At 48.1% G+C, this 20,888-nt stretch overlaps 1 protein-coding gene across 2 annotated transcripts in view; it reads left to right on the plus strand.

Annotated features, from left to right (window-relative positions):
- Window positions 1-20,888, plus strand: part of LOC307154179 (stonustoxin subunit alpha-like) — a 46,488-nt gene that overhangs the window by 3,285 nt on the left and 22,315 nt on the right. The window contains exons 2-3 of one of the 2 annotated variants that reach the window (XM_079898943.1): window positions 2,357-2,469; window positions 2,577-2,673. In XM_079898943.1, coding sequence (XP_079755069.1) covers window positions 2,380-2,469; window positions 2,577-2,673 — 187 coding nt within the window. In that variant the 5' untranslated portion in view covers window positions 2,357-2,379. Of the gene's footprint in view, window positions 1-2,356; window positions 2,470-2,576; window positions 2,674-15,583; window positions 15,917-20,888 lie in introns of those variants that run through there. The other variant, XM_079898944.1, reaches the window with a different exon arrangement.

Here is a 20,888-nt window from a genome sequence, read left to right on the forward strand (position 1 = left end):
CTGCGACTTTCTAAATTCCCCACGGATTTCAGGACTCGGCGGTGGCGTCGCAACGGTTTTTGAAAACTCTTTTAAATGCAGAATGCTATCTATGGACATGTATTCCAGTTTTGAGGCCAAGTTGTAAAAAATTGACATCTTGGATCCTGTTTTCTGTGTACTCGTCTACAGACCTCCCAAATTTAACAAGGATTTTATTCAACAATTTTTGGACTTCCTCTCTGGACTGGTGACTCGTGGTGATAGAGTCCGCACTCTTGGGAATTTTATTATCCATGTATGCTGTCCATCAAAACTGCTGGTAAATTAATTTAGCTCACTCACTGAGTCACTAAACCTTGTACAGCACATCACTGATCCTACTCACAACAAGGGACATACATTAGATCTGGTATTATTGTATGGTCTTTCTGTGTTCCATTTAGAAATTTTATATACTGGCATTTCTGACCATTATTCAATCATATTTGAGTCTGTGTCAACCTGCCCTCGCCCTACATACACTCAGCCTTTATGTAAAGCCCAGTCTATTCACTCGTCTACTGCCAATCTTTCTTCAGAATTATATTTAATGCATTTTTCAGATGGGTTAGGGTGAGGGTTAGGGTTAAGGTTAGGTGTCTCGTGTGCTCGGCCCGTTATGCCTCTTTATGGAGTTTCTTGTGTCGACTTCATGATCGTGTTTCATAAGCCCGTTCCCGGAGTGGAATGCACGTCTGTTAGATTCAGTTTATAACTTTATTTAGAGCTGGTGGTAATTGGTGATGGGTTTTTCACATGTTATTTAGTTTAGGATTAGTTAGGGTAGCAGTCAGAGGACCCGGAAGACTCACGGAGAACATTGTCTTTTGTTTTCGAATGGGAGGTAGGCAAGTGTTATTCCTCCGGTAGATATGTGGGTGCAGGGTAATCTTTTTGTTTGTTTTGTTACTTTCTTCTACCACCATGCTCTGCTTATGACAAATTATTCATTATTTAAATCATTTATAAATAAATAATTTATGCACCGTCACTGAATCTCTGTGGTAAGATCACTGAAGTTATGATGTTCCATTTTAATTAATTTGATGGGCTCGTAACAGTCACCAATGAAAATTAAAAACAGCTTTATTTCAAAAACAGGTTGTGTAACATGAACATTGTTTAACAAATTAATAAAAGAGACAGGGTGTAGCTACATCACAGGTGGCTTGAAAGACGTGGGTAATATGGTTTATCCATTTTGCAACACGAACTGAAGGTAAGCAACAGTAATTTGTGGCTAGTTTGATATCTACAGAACTTAAAGATCTCCCTCTTTTCGTTTTCTTTCTTGCTACATTAAAGATGAAATGGTGACACTTCTGTTTTCGCACAGGCGCAGTGAGGGAAAACACACTGAGTTTTGGGCAATCGGTTCGTAGCTCTGCTTCAGCTGTGCGATTTAGTCACGAGGAGCAACCAAAATGTCTGACATGCCAGAAATTCATCCGACCATCAAATTGCCGGTCAGGAGAGGTTTATCGCCTCTCGTATCCCCCCATACACTGTGCGATAAACTACGCATGACAAAGCTGAAAATCGGCCCGACCCGAAAAAGAGTCGCACGAGTCAGATTTCGGCTCAAAATCGGACGAAGATTGCACAGTGTATGCAGTGACTGTGCCTTTTTGGTGAAGGGTCTGCAATTATGGAATAGTCTTCCTTTCCATGTGAGGTCATCTTCATCGCTAGCCATTTTTAAGTCTTCTTTAAAAACATATCTGTTTTCTTTGGCTTTGAATAGATCATGAAATGGGTTTTTGAAGCTGATATAATGTATGATGTTGTATTTAAAAAGAAAAAAGTTTATTCTTGCTTGATCTGTAAAGCACTTTGGGTCAACTTCGGTTGTATGCTATAAAAAATAAAGGTTGACTTGACTTGATCAGAGAAGGTTAGGAGAGGTTAGGAGGAGTCAGCAGGACTCATCAGTGGCATCTGGTCCCTGTAAAAAAAAACAACAACTGTGAAACTGCTGAAATCAGGAGCAAAAAGGGCTGCACAGTTTAGGGGGGAAATCTGGTTAAATTCTGGTTAAAATTGCGATTTGACATTCACATTGTGCCTACTTGTAGGGTTGCACTATTTCATTATTATAAAATTACAGTATTTAAAAATAAATATAATATAGTAATTAAAATAATAATAATAATTTTACCTTTATTTTATAAGAAAAATGCAGGCAGCCTATAACTATAAATAATTAGAAAGGAACACTTAAGAAACAACAAACAAAGAATGAAACAAAGGGTGACGGGAAACTAAGCAGAATATGACCATGACTAAACAAGACAAGGTCGTGACAGGCATCTCCTTCACATTGACATTCAAACAGGTCTCCTTGTTGACGATTCCAAGATGGCGGCACTTTTGACGTACCTGAAGCAGCCAAGCTGCATCTACTGTACATATCTATGGTTGGCGACCCTAGCTGCGGTGAATGCACAGGTAAGTGTGTAAGTGTAACCAGATGTATTTCATGAGATTAAGGATAAAAAACCTTTGTGGAAGTTTTTTTTTTAACTTTTTTTTTTTAACTATTCCTTCAAAAATAGGAAGTGTTACAACCCAAACCTGATGAACTTCAGATTTTAAATAAAGACAACAGAGGACTTCATTTCTTAGCAGACGAAGGAAATAAAAAACATCCAGGTAAGATTGAATGTTGTTACAAAATGTGAATGTGCTATCAAAAATATCACTGGACAGATTCAATATCATTTGAAGGAAAAATGTCTCAGGTTACGTATATAACCTGGTTCCCTAAGAGGGGTTGGTAATGACATTTCCATAGTGTCAACACCATGACAGCATCTAGTTCCCCTTTCAGGGAACCAAGTTACATGCGTAACCGGAAACGTTCCCTTTCGGAACTCAACTCTGTCATGGCATTGACACTATGGGAATGTCATTACCAACGCTGCCACACTGAGGAAGATTGTCTGCTCAACAAGGCTGTGTAATACTGGCACAGACAACTGTTCAATGCAGACATGACTTGATAAACCCTGAAGGACCTGTGACCCTGGGGTTGAGCCCATGTCCAGACTGTAAATCCTGAGTAATGTGTGTGGAGAGGGCCAGCCGGCTGCAGCACAAACCTTATGTCAGGGCCAGGTCAGGGTCAGATAGAGCTATAGAAGATGCTACACTCCTTGTGGATTTCCAGAGGCAAAGCCATTACTAGAGCCTCATAGGACAGAGCAATAGCATCTATAATCCAATTGGAAAGGCACTGCTTGGTGACTGTGTTACTAAAGCAGACCAGAAAACAAGACAGGGGTAGCTGCAGATCAGAGCACTGGGCGTGCAGAAAGGAGGTGTGTTTTGGAGGTGTGAATTGCTACAACAGAAACTAACCCTGCCGCACACCTTGGTAGACAGCTTTCATGACCAATAATAAAGACCCTTCTACGCGCAACTACCATTCGGCATGCCCCAAACTTTCATAATGCTCATAACTCCAACCTGCAGATATCCACACTTGCAAAAGATTAGCGCCAGTGTATAATAAGGTACAGAGAACCGCTGACATGAGAGACTGGTTTAGTCAAGCCTTTAATGGCGAAGGAAGTTAAACAACAACGAAAACTTCACGCGCATGCGCCGCCTGGGTCAGCGCATCTGCGCTCCACGTCACAGAACACGTCACGATCCACGTAACACTCCACATCCTGGCGCCACCCGTTTTCCTCCGGATTCTACACCCTCTTTTCCAGCTTCAGAAACACACAAACAGGGAAACAAAAAGGTGGAATGTGACAACACAAGATAAGATGACTAAACCATTCGTGCCATAATACACACAGAATATCTCACGGAGCTGCATAGAACACTAATGCAACGTCTCAAAGAAAATACTTTTAAGCCAAAATAAGGATACAGGCGAAGGCAGCCCATCTACTGAAGCTCATAATCTTTCAACTTGTCAGGAGGCCGACGGAGACGAGCAGACCGCCGTGGGACCTGCACCGGGAAAGTTGATGGAGAGGCCAACTCGTGACATGGAACCTCCACCAAAAAAAGACGGGGACACTTGTCTATCCACCTGATGTCCGTTGCCATCAGACCCTGGAGGTGACGCAGGCTCCGCTATCGCCAAGGGGATATCTGGATCACTTGAGGGAGCGCTAAGTGGCACTCTGCCCTCCTCTTCACACTCCTCTTCACTCTCAGATGCTGCACCGTCTTCACAATGACCTAGGACACTTGGGAAAGAGTCAACTTTATAACAATCAGATAAGCGGGCCCTATAAGAAGCACGCCGCAGCTGGGAGCCTGTAAACTTGCGGATGTTGCACCACGTACCGTCAGATCTAAGCACGAGATATCGGCTTCGAGCTCGGGACTTATTGCGGTCACTATAACTACTGGATTTACTGGATTTTTGTTGATATTTTTAGCATCGCCTACCTCAATGGCCAGCCTGTGCTGAGCAAGCATTGCGTCTTTGGCCAGTGCTGAAAAACCTGGTGCTGGGTCCGTTCTAACTACGGCAAAGGGGCCATCGAGCGGACGAAGGCTAATATACATACGTATGATACCATCCCGCAACGTTTCCTTCCGTTCGTCATCAATCAACATGTGGCTGTGAAGGATGTCACACACTCACGAACGACTAGGATGAGCTGACGTTCACGTTTAAGCACGTCAGCTGCAAAGGTAGACCCGACCGTCTCAGGTGGATCGCAGCAGGACTGCTCCACTGCGAACACTGGGGACTGTGCCAGTGAAGCACATTGGTGACATCCCTTACTAGTAAGCTGAACGGCAGCCTCCAAATCCAGTGCATAGAAGTACCTGCCGATAACGAGTCTCAACTGGTGTGCCGAGGGGTGATCTAACCTAATATGCAATGACATAAGCAAACCATGCAACACTGACCTAGGAACGACGATGCACTCAGTGGTGGTCGACAGTGGTGTGTTGCGTCGTACGACTAAAAGCCCATCTCTTGCCAAGGTAACAGTGTTCAAATAACGTTTCACATCTTTAACATTAGTAACCCTCTTGGAAGGGCGCGTACCCTGCCGAAGATGCGCGTGCACCCTACGAAGGTCCGGACACTCTGCCTGAATGGACACCCACGTGGCTCTATTGGCAAAGGGTACCCTTTGAGCTCCACGCAAGATGTCAGCGACGTCAGTACGGCACACCACAGAGACCATAGATTCACGGACGAAGTTGCAAACTTGACATGAAGGACTATCACATTGAGCAGCATTACGACTAGCATAATCTGACGGGAGAATGGCAGCCCCAGCGACATGCCTAACAGAGACCTGGAAGCGGCTTGCAGTGGACAAGAAAGTGGTAACTCGCGGGCTTGCAGAGAATTCGCCCCTGCACAGCTTTTCAAAGGCCTGTACGCATGGTTTACTGTCAGTGAGCACACATGCCTTCTGTGATGACTGAATAATGTATGGGCTGCAATGTTTGAGTGAGGCAGCTATAGCCAGGGCCTCAATCTCGCACGGAAGCCAATTAATCTGATTCTTACGAAGTTTAGCGCTAAAATATCCAGCGATCAGCAGCTTTTCCCCCCGTGTAACGTACATTGTAGCGCCTAACCCTGGATCCCTGAGAGCACCATCAGTGACAATCCAAAGCTGATCATCAGGACGCGGTATTGTCACAGCGCAACTAGTAGATAACGCCTGCTGAGCCTTATGAAAACACTGGAGAAGCTCATCTGACCATACAATCGCAGCCGTCGACTCACCCCCAGCGACCACATTGTCGAAGGGAGCAAGGATCGACGCACAACCCTTAAGAACACGTGCTAGGATTTTATACGCACCGATGAAGGACCGTAGGCCACGAACAGTCGCAGGGGGAGCACATGAAGCCAATGTTGCAATGCGGTGTGAACTAGCACGAATAGTACCCTGACTCCACACCCAGGTCGGTCTGGACCGGGGCAACGACAGTCTTACTGGGAGCTAAGCACAGATTGCATGCCTGGAGAGCCACTAAGACCTTTTCCCACACTGCAAGAAGGCCCTCAAGAGTGTCACCCCCACAATACAGGTCATCAGCAACCTTAGCCACCTGTCCCTGTTGAAGGAGATCACCGAGTACCCGACAGGTCAGTTCTTCTAACGCAGTTTCTGAACCAGGCATGCCCATGGCACATCTAGCATACACCTGGACTCATTTAAATGGCGTGACGACCCCGCAGTACTTCATGGAGGCTTTGGATAGTGGAATTTGGTAGAAAGCCTTGGTGAGGTCAGTGGCGATAATATACCTCCACTGAGCAATCTGACGCAACGTGGCGTACACATTTGGCATAAGGGATGGCTGGGGTTTGCTATAACGACCCACATCGGCGAAAGCTGTAACGAGACGAAACCCGCCATTAGGTTTTTTGATAAGAAATGATGGGTTGACATATTCAACGTCGATGTCAATGTCTTCAGGCTTTCGAAAAAACGCCTAGTGATTCTAGCTCGTCGAATTGAGCCTGCAGCTCCTGTAACTGGCCCCTGGAGTACTGCGGAACTCTTCCCTTCCGTTGCGGTGGCTGGACAGGTCCCATGTTTACCCTCGCCTGGAAGGGGCCAGCAGCGCCATTATAGCCTCCAAACTGCGGATTGAAGACCTCATCAAATTTCCTATGAATCTCGTGAAATTTTTCTCTGATGTCTGCCGTCATAATACCATTGGGGTCTAATGAGATAAGGTCAGAGAATAGTGTTAAACTGGGTGAACTGGACTTGCAAACAGTGGCCTGAAAAGTCTCCATTGGGGCCTGTTCAGTTAGGGACTCCGGAACGAAGGTCATGCGAACACGGCATACATGGTCATGTTTCTTAATCCCCTGCGGTACGTCAGTCAAATTGGGAATCCTGATTTTTCCGGATACCCCTACGACCAACGATGGGGCAAACCAGTGTGTACGGCCCTCGTGCGGCTCAACAGCAAGCTTGTCGCTAATGTTTGCTAGTTCTGCTGGAAGCTCAAGTTCGACAAAATCCCCCGGCCACATAGTATGTGATGAGGCGGCACGGAGTACGTGAGCTCGCCGAATGGCATGTCTGTCTCCATACGTTTGACTGGCACCATTCTCGTATGTGTCAGACCCCACACTGACCTGATGTCGAGCAGGGCGGATGGAGATGTCATTACATTCCATAAAGGGGATGCCAGCGAGAATGTCAGAATCCAGGTTCTCTACCACAAGTCCGTCGAAAAAGAGCTTGTGACCATCTCTCTGAAAGTGTGTGCGTGTCTCCCCCACTACCTTCAATGATGAGGAGCCATCTGCCTGACGAGCTGACTGTGTACTACTGGAGACTTTAAGGCCCAGTCTGCTCGCACATGCTGCCCTTATCATGTTTCCTGTCGCCCCACTGTCAGTGGTCAGCCTTATGGGGATGTGGCCATGGAAGGCTTCGATGCATGGTGACTGCATAATATGAACGCGCTGTACTGCCTTAAGGTTGGATGCACTGTCCTCGTTGTCGTCCTCAGACTCGCTGTCAGAGTGACTCAGTGAGCCAGCAACTTGCCGCGCCTTAGCAATGAAAGCTCTGTCAGGAGGGGGCAGAAAGGGGCACTTACTGAGAAAGTGATTGTCTGGTCTGCGAGCCTCTTTACAAAGTGGGCAGGATTTCTTTAGTCGACCCAGTGAAGCCAGCTTCTGTCTTGGGGGGTTAGACACAGCCAAGCGCGTCATCATCTGTAAAACCTCTGAATGGTGAAGCCCTCGTCTTTTTTTCCCAGCGCGCGCCGTCGACTAGAAACGGAGCGAACTCTGTGTCCAGAGATAAAGTGTAGACGAGGTTCTGACGCCAGTTCTCAAATGAATTTACAGTCTCAACTTTTGTGAGGCACCATTGTTTCGGTACTCTGTGTGTATTCGCCATGGCTTAAGTCTCGCGTTACACCAGCAAAGATAATCCACAACGCGACTTGTTTATGCGCGTCGATAGTGTGAATTAATCTCGCATGAACTCACAAGGCTGTTTGGGGAGTGAGTGCGTTAAAGCTGCCACCACGCCAGTGTGTAATAAGGTACAGAGAACCGCTGACACGAGAGACTGGTTTAGTCAAGCCTTTAATGGCGAAGGAAGTTAAACAACAACGAAAACTTTACGTGCATGCGCCGCCTGGGTCTGCGCATCTGCGCTCAACGTCACAGAACACGTCATGATCCACGTAACACTCCACATCCTGGAGTAGGAGAATGAACGCCACTGGCCCGACATAAATCCTAAGAGCCTGGATTGGTTATAGTAGATGCAGCCTCTCTGTTGCTATGGCGATTCATGCGGCGAAGGGAAGTACGACCTTGTTACAGGAGCTGGTTACAGGAGGTGTGCAAAATAGCTCTGATCATACCTGGGGCAAAGTCTACAGACAGGGCCTGCAGATCTCCTACTCTTTTGTCAATGTCAATGCAAACAGTAGAGCCACCTTAAAAGTGAGAAGCCCCTCTGAGGCTGACTCTAAGGGCTCAAATGGAGCCTCTAATAAAAACATTTTAAAAAAAAAACTTTCCAGGACCACAGAAAGATCCTACAAAAGAACTCTGCAATTTTAGGTCATACAATTTTCTTGTGGTGGGAGCTCTGGAAGTCAAAAGTGTCTCAAAATCCTCAGTTGAGAGATCAGAATCTATGAGCTGTTACCTTTCAGGGACAAGACCCAAAGTTTCCAAATCTTCAGCCAGAAAGTAAATTGCCCTCTGGAAGAGCAGTTTGGTTTCTGCCAAAAGCAGGAACTGCTGTGCTTGCCTGAATAGGAGGTGCAAGCACAGCTCGCTCTGGTGATTGATGTAAGACACTCTATTGTAAGTTGCTTTGGATAAAAGTGTCTTTTAAATGTGTACATGCAAATAAAGCATTTTATATGATATAATTATAGTTAAAGTTTAAAGTTTAAATCTGTATTTCCAAAGACCATTTTCTTTGCCATGTGCTTGCTATGGCTTCGGTGCTTGCTTTACCCCATATTACTGCTTGCATCTTTATTTTAAAATGGATTTCTTCAGTATTAACTCTTTCCCCACCATTGACGGAAATTTGCGGCATTTCGTGTTTTCACTGTTTTACGGTAGGGGGCACTATTATGCATCTTCTGAAAGAATACCGAATCTCCTGATCAAAACACAGGTGAAAAAGAAGCAGAAACATTCATTCATCAACATTAAATAGCACATTAATCAAACTGCCTAATGTTACTAAATGAAAAGTCAACCCAGGACAAGCTGTAGGACTGTGCAAGCTTTGAGGGTGTTGACTCAATCTATCCATCTATGTTTTGATCATCGTTCTGAATTAGATCTGGATGTAGTCTTTGACAAAAACTTTTTTTTGCTTTTTCAGCTTTTTGCTCAAATTGTTGCTTTTTTAACTTAAAAAGGAAATGCATAGAGCTAGAATAAAACCTTTTTGTTTTTTAAAGTAGAGGGTGTGCTCTTTATTTTGAAATGTTGCATGTTTGAGATATTCACACAACAAAATATTCTGGGATCATGAAAATTTTGTGAAAATGATCAAAAATGCTGGCAGTGGCTAGCAACTTTTTAAAAAAATGCTGGCGGGTAAACAGTTAAACAGTATTCATTACCATCAGATATAATTTTGTTAATATATGATAAATATTCTAAGTATAAATAATACCTTTTATTTGTTATTTACTGCAGCCCTGGCATCACAGCCCATTGAAGTGGCAGCTCTAGGAAGACCTCTGTTCCCTATCGTCCGGTCACTACGACGTACGTCGTGGTGAACGACGAATAGGAATCTCGCTAGAGAGGCCAATCTACTTCGAGTGAAACTAAACGAGCCAATGCATATTGGCGTGCAATCATTTGCATCAGCTGTGCAGCCTCGCAGCGCGGGTATTTAACGAGCAGCTGGTGCGATTGCACTTCAGCTTTTTGCTTCGGAGCCGAGCGTTTCGATGCTGTTTAATCTACTGAGTGATCAAACAACGAGCAAGCTCTTCAAGATGATCTCTCGTGTCTGGTGCGGGCGATACAGCGCAGCAGCGGGGTCGACTTTCTTTTTCTCTCTCTTTTTGTTTTTGTGTTTCTGACTGAGCAAAACAAAAAAGCTGTTTTCACAGCTGGTAACGGTGCGCCAAGAGCGCTGAATAGCCGTTCTTATGGCTGGTAAGACCGCCGTGAAGAGAGACAGCGCACGTCAGGTTGCATATTCCTGTCTGTGTCCGCTGCGACCGTTCCCCTGCGTGCTTCAGTACCTAGGAGAGTATTTCCCTGAAAGAGCTTACATGGGTGTGAGTGGCGTCTTTCTAAAGATGACATTCCACCCGTGTGTTTCTGGTTGCGGTCGTTTCCTGTCCTCACTGACGGCCACGATCACTGTCTCGCATGCCTGGGAAACATGTGAGACTGTGTTCGTGGGTGGTTCATGTTCTCGCACGGGAACATGACCACGTCGGCACGCCGGTCAACTCTTCTTTCTCCGGAAAGTTGAGTCCCCTCTGTTGTTGGCCAGCCGCTGCTGTGTGTAAAAGCACAGCTGCAGGTCTGCTCGACACTCTGGGGGACCATGAGCGAGAGCGTTCGCGGGGAAAACCCGACGGATCTCTCGCTCCTCAGCGTGTCGTGTGCCGTCGAGCTGCCGGGCTGCAGCGCGGGTTGTCACGGCAACCCAGCGCTCGCTCGGCGCTCTAGGTGCGCGGTCTCCTTGTCTATTCTCTGTTGTAGCGCCCTCCCTGGTGGCCACCAGGAGAGGTCTACTTCAGTAAAATGGCTTGGGTGATCTGAGAGCTGAGGGCTTCTCCTTCGGGGAACCAACCCCCTAGGGCCCCTCCCTCTCTAGCGCATCACAAGCTGTGCAGCTTCTGGATGAGATTGCTGGTCCTTCAAAATTGGAGGAACCTAGCGTTTCATTCAGGGCTCCAGCTGAGGGCAGATGTCGATTGCTGCATCGGAGAGAGGGCCTGTTTGTTCTGGAAATGAGGGTATGCTGAGTTCCCACTGTAATAGTGTGTGTGCTTATGCTGAATCAGATTCAGAACTGACAGCCATGCTTTCCCGGGTCTTTCTCGGATGTGCATTGAAAACTTAGGAGTATGGAGCTATATTGGTGCCAAAATATGGAACGCCAAAAGTGGCAAATTCTGTTAAGTTTTCACCTCTCTCGCTACCCTCGTTGGTGGGGTGGCTGTGCCTCTGGCGAGCCACCTCTGCCCTGCATGCGAGGCCAAGGCACTCTTATTGCACGAGGGTAGTTCTGAGCCGGAGTTGAGCTGCACTTGTCGACTGACCGTGTTCAAGTCACAGCGCAGGCCCTCGGCCAGACGATGTCCACCTTGGTGGTCCAGAAGCGCCCCTGGCTGTCCTTGCAGAGGTGCGAGACGTCGTCAAAGTACGCTTTCTCGATGCTCCCATCTCACAAGGTGGCCTTTTCGGCGACACTGTTGAGAATTGGCCCAGCAGTTCTCCGCAGTCAGCAGCAGACTGAAGTGCTTCCCCAACGTACCACCAGAGTGCCTCGTGGGCTGCCCCTCAGTCTACTTGTCGCCAAGGGTGTCATCCCCTGCAAAAAATAAAAATAAAAATAAAAACACTCCGACACAGCCTGCTCTACTGTGTCCGCTGCAGGAGGATGACACCGCCCGTCTCAGCCACTGTTTAAGTGGTCGGTGAAACAATCACCCCTGAGATGGGTGACCCGGAGATGGGTGGAGCTGCTCTTTTCCGGTGGAGGGCCGGGGAACGAATCTTTTTGAGTGTTCCACCACTGGAGTCACAGTGGTACCCAAATTCTCAAAAAAAAAAAAAAAAGAGAGCAGTTCTTCTATCCCTGGGTCTGAAGAGGGCCAGGAGAGCAGTGGGAGGACAGAATCCTCACCACTCTCATCCGCCTCTTCTATCGCCAGCAGGCAACAGTGTGCGGTTCGAGAATGCAACCAAGCCGCCTCCTGCACCTCCTGCCTCGTGGAATCAGGTAAGTGTTGCACAGCACACTCAGACTCCGCTACGGGCCGCCTCCCAGAGAGAGCCTTCCGAGCCGAGCCCCTGTCTTCCACCTCGCTGCCCCACTCCGGGTAAGCCTATGGTCCCTTTGGTCCCGCTTGTACGGTCTCTGCGAGCCTGGCTAGCGCTCCCCAGTCCGTCTTGCTGGCTTATTCGGACCATCAGGCTCGGCTATGCGATTCAGTTCGCCCGGCGTCCCCCAAGTTTCGGGCCATCCACTCCACTACAGTGAGAGCAGCCGATGCCCATGTCTTGCGCGTGGAGATCGCAGTCCTACTGGCGAAGGACGCGATAGAGCCGGTCCCTCCAGCCGATATGAGGTCAGGACACTACAGTCCCTACTTCATTGTACCCAAGATAGGTGGTGGGTTACGACCGATCTTGGATCAGTGAGTTTTGAATTGGAGCCTTCACAAGCTACCGTTCAAAATGCTCACGCAGAAACGCATTTTCGAATGCATCCGTCCCCGAGATTGGTTTGCAGCGATCGACCTGATGGACACGTACTTTCATGTCTCGATTCTTCCTCGACACAGGCCGTTTCTGCGCCTTGCGTTCGAGGGTCGAGCATATCAGTACAAGGTCCTGCCCTTCGGCCTGTCCCTGTCTACCCGTGTCTTCACGAAAGTCACAGAGGGGGCCCTTGTTCCCATGAGAGAACAGGGCGTTCGCATCCTCAACTATCTTGATGACTGGCTCATACTAGCACACTCTCGAGATCAGTTATGCGAACACAGGGACCTCGTGCTCAGGCACCTCAGCCAGCTGGGCCTTCAGGTCGACTGGGAAAAGAGCAAACTCGCCCCCGTGCAGAGGTTCTCTTTTCTCGGTATGGAGTTGGATTCGGTCGTTCAGACAGCGCGCCTCACAGAGCAGCGCACTCGGTCGGTGTTGAACTGCTTGAACACGTTCTAAGGCAGGACAGCGGTCCCACTGAAATAATTTCAGAGGCTCCTGGGGCATATGGCAGCGGCAGCAGCGGTAACTCCGCTCGGCCTGCTCCATATGAGACCGCTTCAGCACTGGCTTCACGGCCGAGTCCCGAGATGGGCGTGGCATCACGGCACTCACCGGGTGGCAATCACTCCGGAGTGCCGACAGACCTTCAGTCCGTGGTCAGACCCCTCGTTCCTTCGGGCAGGAGTCCCCTTGGAACAGGTGTCCAGGCATGCTGTGGTTTTCACAGATGCCTCTACCACGGGCTGGGGTGCCACGTACAACGGGCATGCAGTGTCAGGGGTGTGGACGGGCCCCCAACTGCATTGGCACATCAACTGCCTCGAGTTGCTAGCAGTACATCTCGCTCTGAGCCGCCTGAAAAGGCCGCTACAGGGCAGAGACGTGCTGGTCCGTACGGACAACACTGCGACCGTTGCGTACATCAACCGTCAAGGTGGTCTACGCTCCCGTCGCATGTCGCAACTCGCCCGCCATCTCCTCCTTTGGAGTCAGAAGCATCTGAGGTCGCTTCGAGCCATGTATGTCCCCGGTGTGCTCAACCGTGTGGCCGACGAGCTATCACGAGCTGTGCTCCCGGGAGAATGGCGACTCCACCCCCAGGCGGTTCAGCTGATCTGGAGAGAGTTCGGAGAGGCTCAGGTAGACCTGTTTGCCTCCTCAGAGACCTCCCACTGCCGGTTGTTTTACTCCCTGACCGAGGGAACACTCGGCACGGATGCACTGGCACACAGCTGGCCCCGGGGCCTCCGCAAATATGCATTTCCCCCAGTGAGCCTACTTGCACAGACCCTGTGCAAAGTCAGGGAGGACGAGGAGCAAGTCCTTCTGGTGGCTCCCTATTGGCCCACCCGGACTTGGTTCCCAGAACTCATGCTCCTCGTGACAGTCCCTCCCTGGCCCATTCCTCTGAGGAAGGATCTTCTGACTCAGAGACGGGGCACCCTTTGGCACCCGCGTCCGGACCTCTGGAAACTCCATGTCTGGTCCCTGACGGGACGCGGAGGTTCTAGGTGACTTACCCCCAGAGGTACTTAACACCATCACTTCTGCGCTAGCGCCGTCTACGAGACGTGCGTACGCCTTGAAGTGGAACCTGTTCGTCGAGTGGTGTTCCTCCCGCAGAGAGGACCCCCGAAGATGTTCGATAGGGTCAGTGCTTTCCTTCTTGCAGCAAGGGTTGGAGCGAAGGCTGTCTCCCTCCACCCTTAAAGTACATGCTGCTGCTATTTCAGCATATCATGACCACATAGATGGCAAAACAGTTGGGAAGCACGACCTGGTCGTCAGGTTCCTTAGGGGGGCGAGACGATTAAATCCTCCTCGTCCCCCCTCCATACCCTCTTGGGACCTTTCCCTGGTGCTCCGAGTACTTCAGGATGCTCCCTTTGAGCCTTTGCAGTCAGCAGACTTAAAGCTTCTCTCCTTGAAGACTTTGCTGCTGATTGCACTGGCCTCGATCAAGAGGGTAGGGGACCTGCAAGCTTTTTCGGTCGACGAATCGTGCCTAGAGTTCGGGCCGGGTGACAACCATGTTGTACTGAGACCCCGGCCTGGCTATGTGCCCAAGGTTCCTACCACTCCCTTTAGAGATCAGGTAGTGAACCTGCAAGCGCTGCCCCTGGAGGAGGCAGACCCAGCCCTGGCTTTGCTCTGTCCCGTTCGCGCTCTGCGTATGTACGTGGACAGAACCCAAAGCGTCAGGACCTCAGACCAGCTCTTTGTCTGTTACGGAGGCCAGCAGAAGGGAAAGGCTGTCTCCAAGCAGAGGATGGCCCACTGGATAGTGGATGCCATCGCCTTGGCTTACGAAGCTCAAGGCGTGCCCTGCCCGCTCAGGTTGCATGCACACTCCACGAGAGGCGTTGCATCCTCCTGGACGCTGGCACGTGGCTCCTCGCTAACAGATATCTGTAGAGCTGCGGGCTGGGCGACACCTAACACGTTCGCTAGATACTATAGCCTACGTGTAGAGCCCGTGTCCTCCCGTGTTCTCACCCTAAATGGGTAGAAACACTGAGAGTACCGGCTCTGTCGGCTTGCTGCACCCTACTGTGCACCCTTATTGCTCCAGAGTCAAAACCTGTCGAGTCCTCCAAACACCCTCGGCCCGGACGTGGCGGAGCGTCCGGTGCCAGGCCTTTACCCGCTGAATCCTTGAGAACCGGGTCTAGGCTGGGTCCCATATGTGTGACCCTACAGGGATCCCATATGTGTATATCTTCCACGGCTGCTCCTAAACGGAAGCCCGTGTCTTTCCCTTGGGCTAAGTCACCCATTATTCATATGCAGTACAACCCTTGGGTTAGTCCATATGTGTTTTCCCACATAACTCTTCTTAAGAATGTGGTTCCCGCAGCGTTCCCCTCCCTCAGTTCGGGCACGCTTCCCAGTGTTATCCAATATATCACTGTATGGGTTATCACGGAACAACAGTGTGGATACTCTTGGTGTAAGCCCTCTCCTATCGTCCTTCCAGGCAAGAAGGTGTAGAGGCTTGCTCAGGGTGCTGGATGGGGTGCAGCAGCTGTGGCACTTTAGTAGGGATTCCTATTCGTCGTTCACCACGACGTACGTCGTAGTGACCGGACGATAGGGAACGTCTCGGTTACATATGGTAACCCTCGTTCCCTGAGGGAGGGAACGGAGACGTACGTCCCGTCGCCACATCTGCTGCGACCCGCCGGGGCAGCCAGCTCACCGGCTCGGCTCCTCAGCAAAAAACTGAAGTGCAATCGCACCAGCTGCTCGTTAAATACCCGCGCTGCGAGGCTGCACAGCTGATGCAAATGATTGCACGCCAATATGCATTGGCTCGTTTAGTTTCACTCGAAGTAGATTGGCCTCTCTAGCGAGATTCCTATTCGTCGTTCACCACGACGTACGTCTCCGTTCCCTCCCTCAGGGAACGAGGGTTACCATATGTAACCGAGACGTTTCCTGGTATGCTGTATGACTGCCGCAAGGATACCTTCATTCCAGGTGCTTTACAAACCTAAAATATATAAATAAATAAAGTTTATTTTCCCCTCTTCATCAAATATTGCATCACTAATTACCAGTCCTTGTTTAACAACACTATAAAACCTGCATGTTTCTTCAACAGTAAATCACTTCCTCATACATCTATCTATAAATTACAGCAACGTCTGTCTGTCTGTCTGTCTGTCTGTCTGTCTGTGTGTGTGTGTGTGTGTGTGTGTGTGTGTGTGTGTGTGTGTGACCCTGTGTGTGTGTGTGTGTGTGTTATTCGCATATCTCTCGAACCGTTAGTCCGATGGATTTCAAACAGGTGTCTTGCTACTAGGGCTGCCCCCAAATAGTCGACTAAACGTTAGTCGATATGAAGAGGGCTTGGTCGAATACATTTTCATTAGTCGGTTAGTCGCAAAAAAAATCACGTGAAAAAATTACGCAATCAGGGGCTTCGCAATCAGTGTATGACATGACATCAAAGCAACGAGAGATCAACGAGATCTCGTGCCTCGCTGTATACCAAAGTGCACTTTATATATGTACAGACCCCTCGTTTTTTCCGAGCGCGTCCGCTTCGCATCGAGATAAAAACATCTCAACTTTTCAGAATGCCGCAAGCGCACCGTAGGTCACGTGACAACTGTAACGGAGAGTGCGGCTGATGGTTGCTTAGCAGAGCGCAACCGCCCAAGCGCTTTCGAAAAAGGAGAACGCAGCGCGCCTAGCGTTTTCTACGCGTTTTAGGCGCGATATTTGAACGGCGCCTAAAGCAGCTAAACTGTATCCCTTCCACATCCACTCCATCAGAGCGGCCGGCTTCATTGTGATCAAGTCGAGAAGCTCCCTTCTTCCCAACAATGTGGACAAGCTGGTGTTCCTCTCACATAATATGAAAAAAATAAAATCGAATTGAAAGCTTAGGTAAGAATGCTTAATTTCCTTTTTGTAGTGTTTCTGTTTGCTATCCGTTAGGCTATATAAAAAATAAAATAAAAAAAAACGGGTATTTTTATGAGGGGTAGGCTATACAAATAAATAAATACATATTATTTTTATTTATTCGTTTTTATATAATGCAGAAGTTGTTTTTTATTCTGTAAGAAAAATTAGTCTGATGTTTGCAATTTGTTGTTTAAGGTCAAGACTCATCCGTCGTCTTAATGGCAGTTTGCGGCTTTGCTCTGATATTTTTAATTTGTATTTGTGTTCTTTAAATTATTTGTTCCACATTTTGTCTTAAATATAGTTGTTCTAAACAATTTAATCAAATACTTAGGCTGTTGATTTGTTTGCCGCCTTCTTTTTTATTCTAAGTTTTGGCGTTGTGCGATGTGCCATGTGCATTTATTAAATTGTTCGTTTTTGTTAATTTTCCTTTTGAACAATATAAAAATTATATTAATTTTCCACTGTATTTTTATACCAAACAGCGTTTTTGCTACAGTATTTTTTTATTTTATTTTATTTTTTGCCTTGTTTTGTACTAGGCCTAAGTTACTAATGAGTTTATTTAATTTATTTTAAAGAACGAATTTTAGTTTATTTTATTCAAAACTGTTTTTTTTTTTTTTGACATGTAACTGTTACAGTTTGTATTTTTGATAATAAATTATTAAAATGCACAGACAGTCTGATTGCTGTTTTTATGTTATAATTAGCCTAACGTTCCGGCCACTGATTTTTGTGTCCGTAAGCGCTGTATACTTTAAACGCTTTACTATTCTGTTTTAAGCGCTTAATTTTCATTTTGAACGCGCTAATATCATGCTTTAGCATTTTCTGTCATATGGAAGTGTTAAACTTCAACTTGGACTATACCTTTCCTTGTATATACGCAAGTTTTTATATTAATATAATAAATGAACGATTATTCGACTAATCGCTAAAATGCAGGAGTGTTAGTCGACTAGGAATATCTTTAGTCGGGGGCAGCCCTACTTGCTACAGGCACGAGTAAGTGCAGTGCCAAGTTTGACGTTGTTTGAATTAGAAATGCAAAAGATATTGTTAATATATATCGGTAAAAGAAGCACACACTTCACACTGAGTGAGCACAACTGGCCACTCCCCCTCTCACACTGACACTGAGTGAGCACAGCTGGCCCCTCCCCCTCTAACACTGACACTGAGTGATCACAACTGGCCTCTCCCCCTCTCACACTGACACTGAGTGAGCACAACTGGCCACTCCCCCTCTCACACTGACACTGAGTGAGCACAACTGGCCTCTCCCCCTCTCACACTGACACTGAGTGAGCACAGCTGGCCCCTCCCCCTCTCACACTGACACTGAGTGAGCACAACTGGCCACTCCCCCTCTCACACTGACACTGAGTGAGCACAGCTGGCCTCTCCCCCTCTAACACTGACACTGAGTGATCACAACTGGCCTCTCCCCCTCTCACACTGACACTGAGTGAGCACAACTGGCCACTCCCCCTCTCACACTGACACTGAGTGAGCACAACTGGCCACTCCCCCTCTCACACTGACACTGAGTGAGCACAACTGGCCTCTCCCCCTCTCACACTGACACTGAGTGAGCACAGCTGGCCCCTCCCCCTCTCACACTGACACTGAGTGAGCACAGCTGGCCCCTCCCCCTCTAACACTGACACTGAGTGAGCACAGCTGGCCCCTCCCCCTCTCACACTGACACTGAGTGAGCACAACTGGCCACTCCCCCTCTCACACTGACACTGAGTGAGCACAGCTGGCCTCTCCCCCTCTAACACTGACACTGAGTGATCACAACTGGCCACTCCCCCTCTCACACTGACACTGAGTGAGCACAGCTGGCCTCTCCCCCTCTAACACTGACACTGAGTGATCACAACTGGCCACTCCCCCTCTCACACTGACACTGAGTGAGCACAGCTGGCCTCTCCCCCTCTAACACTGACACTGAGTGATCACAACTGGCCACTCCCCCTCTCACACTGACACTGAGTGAGCACAGCTGGCCTCTCCCCCTCTCACACTGACACTGAGTGAGCACAGCTGGCCTCTCCCCCTCTAACACTGACACTGAGTGAGCACAGCTGGCCTCTCCCCCTCTAACACTGACACTGAGTGATCACAGCTGGCCTCTCCCCCTCTAACACTGACACTGAGTGATCACAACTGGCCTCTCCCCCTCTAACACTGACACTGAGTGATCACAACTGGCCTCTCCCCCTCTAACACTGACACTGAGTGAGCACAACTGGCCACTCCCCCTCTCACACTGACACTGAGTGAGCACAACTGGCCTCTCCCCCTCTCACACTGACACTGAGTGAGCACAACTGGCCTCTCCCCCTCTAACACTGACACTGAGTGAGCACAGCTGGCCTCTCCCCCTCTAACACTGACACTGAGTGATCACAACTGGCCTCTCCCCCTCTCACACTGACACTGAGTGAGCACAACTGGCCACTCCCCCTCTCACACTGACACTGAGTGAGCACAACTGGCCTCTCCCCCTCTCACACTGACACTGAGTGAGCACAGCTGGCCCCTCCCCCTCTCACACTGACACTGAGTGAGCACAACTGGCCTCTCCCCCTCTAACACTGACACTGAGTGAGCACAGCTGGCCTCTCCCCCTCTAACACTGACACTGAGTGAGCACAGCTGGCCTCTCCCCCTCTCACACTGACACTGAGTGAGCACAACTGGCCACTCCCCCTCTCACACTGACACTGAGTGAGCACAGCTGGCCCCTCCCCCTCTCACACTGACACTGAGGCTGCGTTCGAAACCGCATACTTCCCTACTATTTAGTATGGGAAAAAGAGTAGGCGAGCGAAAAAGTATGTACGAATCCAAAAGAGTAGGCGAGAATTACCTGGGTGACGTACTAATTATCGCGAGATTCGGACTTAAGTGCGTTCGAATATGCCTACTTTCCTACTATATAGTAGGCGAAAACAGTACGTGAAGGAAGCAGTACGTTCGAAACATCAGCATTCATAAAAGAGTAGGCGAGAAGTTCCCGGATGGCTTACTCGCTTCCGCCCAGATTTTTGAGTGTTCAACGATGGATACTCTTCTATCCCAGGAGGCCACGCGAGAGGATACGTCATAAAAAAGAAGAAGAAGAAGGATAGGTCATACTCGAACGTGACGGAAAGGATGACGGACGAGACTGTTTTCAAATGTGAGTATTACAAATCAAATGATCGCATGTGTTGAACTACTGTACAGTAAACTGTTGAATTGTTGAAGATGTAAAGACGCTATATATTTGTGATTTTGCTGTAAATCACATTTTATTATGTATAGCTAACAGAGAAGCTCCAGTAAGGACACATACGTCTCCAAAGTGGATTTGCATACATTTTAAACCGTATACATCTTAAATACAATTACTAAATGTCTAATTAATATCTGGCAAGAAACTCTTCTATAAGAATTGCAGATTACTATATGAAATAGGCATCTGAGTGATGTATGTGTGCTATTATGTAGAACAAATCTATAAAGTAACTAAACAAAAGTTATCTCTTTTATTTGTCCATTAGTAGGCTACTGTTGATAAAGTGGAGAGTGGCTCATGAAGCTGAATGCTGCCATCAAAGGCTTTGTGACATTACAGAAATGAATAACAACAACTATTTAAATATTAAGTTGTAGTTTATTTTAATTATTGTAATTTCAAACAGAGCTATTACAGCACTTTTCTGATTCTTGATTTCTATGCATTTGCTGCACAGCTTTTGTGGTGGAGCAGGACCTGCAAGGAAAGATGATGGCGGCATTTGTGGAAAAAAGCGTTTTTGTCTTCTAAATAATACTGAAATCAAATGACATTGTACTGTTAAAATGACTGCTTTTGTGTTATGTTTGTGTATTTTGTAGGATCTGAAATGTCAGCAGACTGGTGTGAGCACTGAGGATGAGGAGCCCATAGCTGAATCCTGTAGATGGTGCCATGGATGAGACCCTCCATCACTCCACCTGCCCTTACGAGACCCTCCACCTGCCCTCATGAGAC

The sequence above is a fragment of the Squalius cephalus genome, assembly GCF_949319135.1.
Source record: "Squalius cephalus genome assembly, contig: scaffold_97, whole genome shotgun sequence".
Lineage (NCBI taxonomy): Eukaryota > Metazoa > Chordata > Actinopteri > Cypriniformes > Leuciscidae > Squalius > Squalius cephalus.